Source organism: Haemorhous mexicanus, chromosome 3 (genome assembly GCF_027477595.1).
Source record: "Haemorhous mexicanus isolate bHaeMex1 chromosome 3, bHaeMex1.pri, whole genome shotgun sequence".
Classification (NCBI taxonomy): Eukaryota; Metazoa; Chordata; class Aves; order Passeriformes; family Fringillidae; genus Haemorhous; species Haemorhous mexicanus.
Genome location: NC_082343.1, coordinates 87,900,075 through 87,909,649, shown reverse-complemented (window position 1 = coordinate 87,909,649; position 9,575 = coordinate 87,900,075). Strand labels below are relative to the sequence as shown.

Genomic DNA, 9,575 nt, shown 5'->3' with positions numbered 1-9,575 from the left:
TAGCATTGAACTTCTGTTTTAATGGTCTCAAATTCTGTGACAGATTTTTGGTCAAGTTTCCATTTTAAAAAATTTATCGATTTTAAAGACTAATAACTTAAACTGCCACGAAACAAATGGTCCACAAACATTCCTTTCCTTCTGAAGCTTTTACGATGCATTGTAATCATTAACCAGTCTTTTGCTATTAAACTTAAATGGCCAATTGAGACAAACAGTTCTGAGACCGTTCTTCCACCACTGGTTAAGACTGAGGTGGCAGCTGGTGTACAGAATTTTCATTTAGCCTTCTGGGCCTTCTGGGCAGACTTTGTGACCTTGCCAGCTCCTCCAGCCTTCTTGTCAACTGCCTTGATGACACCAACAGCGACCGTCTGCCTCATGTCACGCACAGCAAAACGACCTGTAAGCAAAAACACGTTTTATGACTTCTGTCTATGCTGCCTAACTCCCAGCCCAATCTGCACAGTGGCAACACACTTGCTTGTATAAATGGGCCAGCGCTGCTCTGGAACCAGACAGGGACAGAGGCATGACCCTTTGTCCAGGGTTTCTCTCCCTGTACCAGTCTGGTCTTGGTTCCACACTTCAATTTCACGTCACAGCTTTAATCAGTGTTTCACAGAACACACCGCATCCAGATACTAAAAATTGAGGAGGGTCTTTTCCAGAGACCAGTATTAATGTGAGATGCCTTACCGAGAGGAGGATAATCGGAGAAGCTCTCAACACACATGGGTTTGCCAGGGATCATATCAACGATGGCAGCATCTCCAGATTTCAGGAATTTGGGGCCATCCTCCAGCTTCTTGCCAGAACGACGATCAATCTTCTCCTTAAGCTCAGCAAATTTGCACGCAATGTGAGCGGTATGGCAATCCAGCACAGGGGCATAGCCAGCACTGATTTGGCCAGGGTGGTTCAGGATAATGACCTAAGTAAGAAACAAAGAAAGCCAAGTTAGAAGGGGGGTAATTTGAACACTGATGTGTTCTTACAAAGCCAAGGAGTTAATGAGAGTTGCTGGATTTAAATTTAATTCAAAATACAACTCCATGTTGCTTTATAGCTTAGCCTAACAAGACTCCTATTTTGGAATACAGAGCTACATTCCCACCATCCCTGAACAGCTGCATAACATACCTGCGCAGTGAAGCCAGCGGCTTCCATGGGAGGGTCATTCTTGCTGTCACCAGCAACATTACCACGGCGAACATCCTTCACAGACACGTTCTTAACATTGAAGCCAACGTTGTCACCAGGCAGAGCTTCGCTCAGCGCTTCGTGGTGCATCTCAACAGATTTAACTTCAGTTGTTACATTGACTGGGGCAAATGTAACCACCATGCCTGGCTTCAGAACACCTGTTTCCACACGGCCAACAGGTACAGTACCAATGCCTGCAAGAACCAACAACAGTATTATTCCTTACTCAGCTTAGTGAATATCTGCCCTTATGGGGGGAAAACCCACTTGAAACAAGAATTTCTATTTTTGACTTGGAAAAGCAGCTCTTGGATAAACACATCCATTTCTGGCCCATAGATCAGCTGTTGCTGGCACGTGAGCAGCATTCCAGAGAACACATACCGCCGATTTTGTAGACATCCTGAAGAGGCAGACGCAGAGGTTTGTCAGTTGGACGAGTTGGTGGCAGGATGCAGTCCAGGGCTTCAAGGAGGGTGGTTCCACTGGCACTGCCATCCTTACGGGTGATCTTCCATCCCTTGAACCAGGGCATCTGTAATGAAAACAAGCCCAGGTTAATCTCACTGCCAAATTTAATGGTGCAAGGCTGAAAAAGCCCAAGTGGTATCTCTAGCACTCTTTTAATTTACTGTTACATAGTAAGAATTTTTTTAAGTACTAAGATTTATCTTGGACCTTAGCACCTCCCGAAGTAACTATTACAAAACATGCATTTTTATCATTGCATAATCAGTCTTAAGTCTTCCTAGTTTTATGCCTTAACAGAAATAAAGGCCAAACCTACGTTAGAGCTAGGCTCCAGCATGTTGTCACCGTTCCAACCAGAAATTGGCACGAAAGCCACAGTGTCTGGGTTGTAGCCAATCTTCTTGATATAAGTGCTGACTTCCTTAACAATCTCTTCATATCTCTTCTGGCTGTAGGGTGGCTCAGTGGAATCCATCTTGTTGACACCAACAATCAGCTGTTTTACACCCAGGGTGTAGGCCAGAAGGGCATGCTCTCGGGTCTGCCCGTTCTTGGAAATACCAGCCTCGAACTCACCAACACCAGCAGCAACGATCAGGACAGCACAATCAGCCTTCAAAAAGAAAAAAACCCTTACTGTAATGTTTGTATGTATGTTTAAGTACTACAGGAATGCCCCTAAGCAACCAATGAACAACCTTCTTGAACCCCCTAAATCCTACTGTTTTTACATACCTGAGAAGTTCCAGTAATCATGTTTTTAATGAAGTCCCTGTGTCCAGGAGCATCAATGATGGTGACATAGTATTTGCTTGTTTCAAATTTCCACAGGGAAATATCAATAGTAATACCACGCTCACGTTCAGCCTTCAGCTTGTCCAAGACCCAGGCATATTTGAAGGAACCTTTGCCCATCTATGGTTACAAAAAAACCCAATGTTTTATTCCCATTAAAAGAGAAAAGAGTTCTATATCTGCAATTAATTTAGAAAGACTGCACAATCTAATAATAGTAACTGGCTTAACACTGAAAATTGCTGCTGCTCCTAAAGCAACGAATAAGATATGCTTGGCACTACTGGTGAGACATGCCAACTGTTGAACCTTATTAAACCTGTTGACAGTTCAGATTTCTTGACAGCTTGTTAATTTCACTAATGCATCTTTATGATAGAGCTCTTGAGCCAAGTCTTACTATCAAGTATCCTCCACAATTTTAAGTTCTCTTACTACTTCAATTCTTAAAATATTCAACACGTAAACTTCCACCCAGCTTAACATTTCGTCAAATTTCATTTTATAATGACCTGTAAGAACAGTATAAAACTCCCTGATTTTTAAAGTAGACCTCAACAGATCAACTTCTATGCAGTTTGAATCCAGCCATTTAACTTGATTCCAGATGTTACTATTCGTATGCAACTTTAAATTACTTTCTCCTCACTTACTCTACATTTCACATTCTATGAGTTTCTGCAACTAACACAATGGCAGATTCAACACTTAAACACTTGTTCTACCTCGGGGACAACTGCAACACAGCTGCCGCCCTGTGGCCACACAACACTGAGCCACTTGTTCACCTCCTGGGGCAGAGGCAACCAACCCGCCTCCCCGTGGCCACTGAACGCTCTGCAGGTTCACTTTTCGATTAAGGGTCTATTCATTCCCGCAGCCTGGAATTTTGCTGGCTGCTATGGGCCCACGCACCTCAGCTGCTTCCTTCTCGAACTTCTCGATGGTCCTCTTGTCGATGCCCCCACATTTGTAAATGAGGTGGCCGGTGGTGGTGGACTTGCCAGAATCGACGTGGCCGATGACAACGATGTTGATATGGGTCTTCTCCTTTCCCATTTTGGATGTTAGCTGAGTTCCTTCTTTCGGCAAAAGAGAATCGACACCTGTAAGTTTCCCAGAAAAAAGCTGGTTACGCCTCGGGTCGGGCCTAGGGGCAGTGATGGCGGCGCCACATGTGGGGCGGCCCGGCCGGGATGGCGGCCCCGCCCCGCCGGGGGAGGGGAGGAGCGAGGCGGGCGGGCCGGGGGCCCCTCGGAGCGCCCCTCGCGTCGCCCCCTCCCCGGGCTCGAGTTACCCCGGCGGCAGTGGCCGGGGAGCGGGGCGGCGGCGAGCGGGCCAGGCGGGCAGCGCGGAGGGCGGGGCCGCCCCGCTCCTTTGTGTGACTCACCCCGCCCGGGCCGTCGCGTCCTCCATTTTGTGGCGCTGGCGGCGGGCAGGCAAGGCGAGCGGCCATCTTTTCACTCGAGCCCCGGCCCTCCTCCCCCCGGACGGCATGCGCCGCCGGCCCCCGACGGTCCCCGCACGGCCCCGCGCTGCTGCCCGCGGGGCATAAGGGGAGGCTGCCGGGAGTCTTCTGCCCCACGTCCGCCCGAACACGCCGCTCCCCCACCTCAGCCCCGACAACGGGGGTGTGCACATGGTAATCGAGGAGGACGATGCTCCGCCATCCTGCCGCCCCGCGCTTCTCTGCCCGTCCGCCCGCCCCGGTGCCCGCCAGCACCCCCGCTTTCTCCCTCCCTCCCCCTCCCCTTGGTCCCTACCACACCCCAGCTCGGCTCTAGCCAGGCCTCCGGGGCGAGCGGACCCCGGCCCAGCCCGGCCCTGCGGACGTGCCTCACCTGCTCGGCGACGGCGGCAAACCCGGAGCGAAAAAGACCGACAGCGTGAGCTGCGCCCCTTATATACCCTAGCAGGGGGCGGGGCCTTTGGGACACGTCATCGCTCCCGGCGGCCCCGCGGCCCCGCCCGGGCACGGAGCGCCCCCGCCCCCGCCAGGGCTGTGCGGGACCCCCCCGGCCCGCGCTGGACCCGACCCGGTTCGGCTGCGGGGAGCGAGGCCCATGGCCGGTCCCAGCCCTGCCATGTGCTGAGGGGCTCCGCCGGGAAGGGAGCGGTGCCCCTCCCGCGCTGCGATGAGGAGGGAGTGGCCCCCTTGTCCGGGAGGAAGCGGGGCAGCAGCGATCAGCCCCGGCCCCCTGCAGGGCCCAGCGGCTCGGGCCTGGGCACCGGGGAGCGTCAGGCCTGGCGTCATGGCCAGGCCCGAGGGATGCGGCAGCTGACTGAAGTCCCCGGGGAACAGCCCCGGCGAGTTAATTGTATTTCGCATTAGGGACACAAAGGAACGCAATCAGCGAGATTAGAAACATTCAGTGAGTTACCCTGACCGGCGAGTAACAAATATCGGCTGAACAGCACGGAATACGAAACTCCCCTTACCCCCCTACGTTGCAAGTCTCGCAGAAACAAATGTGGAGGAGGGGAAGAGCAGGAATTTCTGGAAGCTTAGCGTACCGGAATAAGAAGCCATCGTTTGGCTTTTAAGAAAAGAACAACCTTTTTTTGTTTTTGTTAACACCATTAGAGGACAAAAGTTGACTCGTCTTAGAAAACTTCGGCACAAAAATACAAATCAAGGCGGACGCACCTCCAGCAAAGTTGCGTCTGAAGTGCAAATGTATCAGTCACAAGCATTCAAGACGCGGGGTCTCTGTGCAAGAAACCCTGACTGCGAAAAGTGTCCCCATACTGCGTTTTCACATGGGAAAACCCGCAGCCCTAGCAAATTATTTTAGAATCATGGCAATGAGGAGTCACAAAACTGCTCACATCATCAGAAATAAAAGTCTTCGTGATTCCAGTGGATTTTTCCTGGTTTAATCTCCTGTAACTGATATAAGTAAATCCATTAAATATTCAACATCTCCTATACCCATTCCAAAGAAATTAAGCAGAGAAGCTGAACTGTCTCTGTTATTTTTAAATTACCTGCAAAGCTATGTAGTCCATGTTCTTACTCAGCTACATTATACGCCTATCAGAAATAGTTACTTATCCATAGACAACTAGAATCCGTTTCTTGGTGTACTCTTCAGGTTGCAGTTGTATAGCAGGGAAACAGCCTCTTGTTCAAAAAGAAACAAAAAAGAACATCAGCAAACTAATAAACTACTTCATGCATCTACAAATGTACCCTTCCACCCGACTTCAAGTTTCTCTGAGATAAACCCAGCATCAAATTCATTAGAGAGCAGTAAACTTAGTATTTCATGGTTTGATATGGAAGTGTTTCCATGAGACACAGGATTTTTCCCACATGAAAGATTAAAAAGATACATCTTGTAAAAAAAAAAAAAAAAGCAATAGAGAACATGCTGAGTTTAGAATACACCTTTTACAAAAAATAACCAGTTGCAAAGTAAAAACCTGAAAAAAGGTTTAGATATTAAACAAACACTTTTTTTTAAGAAAGGAGAAAAACAAATTATCTCTCACTCCTTCCTGTTTTTCAGCAGAGATTTGTGGTAGGGGTGGAGGGAAGATAGAGATGGTCCAGCTTTCCTCAAAATTAACCTTCAGGGCCAGTTACTAGTGAAGACACTGCATATGAAGACATAGGAAAAGGGCAGGAAAAGGAAGGTGGTCTGCTTTCTGGAAATGGAAATGCAATACTGTGAAGTGGCTCGCGTTGAAGACCAAAGTGTAATATTTAGCAAGAAAGCTAGGAAGCACTTCTTCAGGGTCTTCTGTAATGCAAAGACTGTAAACACAGTTAAAAAGCTTTATTCTTCAAGATGGTTTGAAGTTACCTTCTAAAATGCATATTTCAGTGGGGGGGGCAGTATTTTTAATGGACTGATCTGTCAAAGAATCCATTTTCATAAAAAGGTAGTTTTAACACTTCCCAAATGCAGTCAATTTTATTTGTGCCTGAACAGGAAGAGGAGAAAGGAAATACATTACTAATTTCTTATATGGTCCATACTAAACTGCATATTTCTAATTTTTTAAAGATACTTTTCTTAGAAGACTATTTCATAAATAAAGGCTCTTTGAATCAGGTATTTAAGGAAGTGATTTCTTTCGTGTATTTCTTTTTTAAGGTAGTATCTGAAGTAGCTGAAAGCTATGAAAGCTGAATTTGTGGTACTAATTTTTAAACATGGTCCTAGTTTAGATCTATAGTAGTTGTTTTCCCCCTCTGCTTCTTTAAATGAGTTTTCAAAATAATTCTATCATTTCCTCTTTAGTTTGACCAATACATGTTTTTATTCTCTCATCAATTAGTGTATCTTTACTTGCCCACTGTATTAGAAGAACATTCCTATTATCAATCTCAAAAATATTTACACAGCTGGGAAGCTTCTGATATATGAGTAGCCTCAGATAATACAGTGGAAATGCATTCTGAAGAATCCTCTCAGCTAGCACAAACAGGCCTACACTGGATTAAATCCTGTTTGCAACCAGCCTGTTAAAATTTTAGATTTTATTAATTTCGTAAAACTAACCACTTTAATGTTTAGGAAGGAACAGAGATAGATTTTGAGAAGTCAAGGACATTTAGGCATTGAAATAGGGCTTATTCTATCCAGACTGACTTCAGAAATAGGAGGACTTGTGGGCAAAAATTGCTCATTCTCCTTTGATCACTGGTGAGCATATGCTAAACTGAAGTATCCTATGTCCACATACGTCTCCAGTGTAAGTACACACAGAGTGCTCCAAAGCATTTGTATTGTAGGGACCTACACAGAAATCACCATTTTCAAATGGTTTTGAATCTCAGATCAAAAATGACAGATGACATTAAAGTGAGCACCTGTAAATAATTTTAACTCCCTACCATATACACATGCATAATTTTTTTGGTCAGACTCCTGTGCAAAGATGCAGGTAAGTAGTGCTTTTACAACCATTTTAACTGCAATGACCAAGGTCATTCAGGAGCATGAGCAAACAGACTTTATAAGTGCAAGACTTGAAACACAGATCTGATAAATGGAGTATTATCAAGCTCACTATATATGAAAGAGGCACTAAGATTTCTTGAGGGCACTTTTAGAAAGTGGTGGAAAAGCAGTCCAGAGTTACCAATAGTAATTGGTGATCAGCAAAACTGGATTCTGGTCATACAGTTAGCCTCATACTTACTGTGAAAGGCTTTCTAATCCCTATATTACAATTATCATGGTATGAACATTTGTCCAAAGTTCAACATAAACTACAGCATGAGCATACAGCCTTACTTCCATCTGTGAGTGTTCTTTAATGCATCAGTTCTTAACAGCAATAAAAAGCACCTATATCTGTCACAGAACCCTTTTTCATACATGATCTTAATACTTGCTACCAGTTTTTACAGTCATCTGCTTATGAAATAAAAGAACAATAGAATAATGGTGTTATTAATATATGAAAAGAATAGACAGAAAACGTGCCTAAAAAAAGGGTTTAACTGAACAGGGTGAGGTGGTCTAAACTAATTGAAAAACACTACTTTTGAAAGTTGCTTAGCTCTGTACAAGTAGCTGGTGTTTTTATATAAACAAAATTGCTTGCTAAAAGAAAGAGACAACAGTAAATACACTTTAAGTTAGTGTCTTACTAGACAATACAAATTAAACTCCTCCATCCCTGGAAGTTTAAGACTTGGACTAAATAAAGTTTCCTTGTGTGATCTCATAGCTGACCTTGCTTATAGATTCACAAAAGAAGGTCTTACAGTAGGAGGTATAAGACTGGGGACTTCAAAAGTGTTGAGAGTATCACTGGGATGAACAAGCAGTAACAATTTCAGAGTTTTGTGAATAGCTTAACAAGAGCCTCTTTAAAGTCATTGTTGCCCTTGAAAGAAGTCTCCTCTGGGAAGCACTGCTGTTGTAGTTACAGCATTTACAATAGGTGATGGACTACTGGCTTAGAGGATAGCCTGCTCTAAAAAAATAATAAAAAAAAAAATCCTTTGGGCAGTCTTTTCAAAGCACATTTATCCACAGCACAAGAAAGCTCATTTATATTGAAGGTTTAGTACTGGTTGAACTGTAATACTGATGGTCTAGGATCAGGCACAGTGGTCAGATCATACTGGGATGTGACCAGAACTAACAGTTGTATTTAAGCCCCATGTGCTGTTCTGTGGAAGTCTGCATTTGTGAGCTAGAAAATGAAAGTATTTGATGTAGAGCAGAAGTGTCCTAAGCAGGAAAAAAACCAACTGCACAGGTGGCTACGTTGGTAAGAGTGTTCTGGAACTAAACAGCAAATGGGCAGATACATGCAGGCAATAGCTTAAACAAAAAGTGACCCTTCACTTGCAGACATCTGACAGAACTTCATATACCTCATTAATGCTAGGCTAATTTACACCAGGTGATGACCTGGCTCCAGGCAAGAAGCAGAATTACTAGACACTAATGCAGAATAAATGTGAAGGGCTAACAAAGTAACCACCATTATGGAGGAACAACACTCTAAATGAATGGTAAGTCCTTCTAGGAGTTCAATTCAAAGAATGCCCTAAATGGGAGCATTTTACATACATACATACATACATACATACATACATATGTAAATAGTGCATTCTTTGTGAAGAATATGTCAGTTACCAAACCAAAATCCACTGGGTGAGGATGGTGTGACTTCTGTTCTGAATTTATCATGAACCTCCAAAATTCCATTTTAAAACTCTGGTCTCTTCTGCTAAAAATCATTTTGCCAAAAGCAACATATTCATCATCTTTTGCTGATAAATCTGTGACAAAACCTTTAAGCAGGACTCAAATCCTCACCCATGCATCTTAGAATTCTTCTCTGAGCCCTCACAGCAACTCAGCTATGCTTGAACAACTTTGCTTAGTGTCCACTCATCAGGTTAATTTTGCTGCCCCTCTCACTATAGTAGGTTTGGAGCTGGATTGTGTGCTTTACAAAAATCCCCTGTGAATTCCCATTGTCATCTTGCAGATCCTGTGCATTCTCCCCTTTCTGTTTCTCCTTCTGAGCCAAGTAAAGGTAGGTTGTCAAGGAAGGAGCCATTCTATTTGTTCATATAACTTCCCCTAGAAGAGGTTTATATGAATAATAAACCCCTGAGGTGCAGC

The 9,575-nt window shown here is 44.6% G+C and overlaps 1 protein-coding gene across 1 annotated transcript; it reads right to left on the bottom strand.

Moving 5' to 3' along the window:
• On the bottom strand, nucleotides 1–4,452 carry EEF1A1 (eukaryotic translation elongation factor 1 alpha 1). The gene is made up of 8 exons (XM_059842610.1): nucleotides 4,314–4,452; nucleotides 3,388–3,578; nucleotides 2,413–2,592; nucleotides 1,994–2,290; nucleotides 1,591–1,741; nucleotides 1,144–1,400; nucleotides 700–934; nucleotides 1–403 (listed from the first exon to the last, which is right to left on the bottom strand). The coding sequence occupies exons 2-8, from the start codon at nucleotides 3,529–3,531 to the stop codon at nucleotides 279–281; spliced, it is 1,389 nt and encodes a 462-aa protein (XP_059698593.1). The 5' UTR covers nucleotides 3,532–3,578; nucleotides 4,314–4,452; the 3' UTR covers nucleotides 1–278.
• Between the last annotated feature and the right edge of the window lie 5,123 nt (nucleotides 4,453–9,575).

Coding starts and splice junctions, on each gene's coding strand:
- EEF1A1 (XM_059842610.1), bottom strand. CDS start 3,531: ATGGGAAAGGAGAAGACCCATATCAACATCGTTGTCATCGGCCACGTC. Junction 1,742..1,993: donor TGCTGGAGCCTAGCTCTAAC/GTAGGTTTGGCC, acceptor TTTTCATTACAG/ATGCCCTGGTTCAAGGGATG. Junction 1,401..1,590: donor GGATGTCTACAAAATCGGCG/GTATGTGTTCTC, acceptor TGGTTCTTGCAG/GCATTGGTACTGTACCTGTT.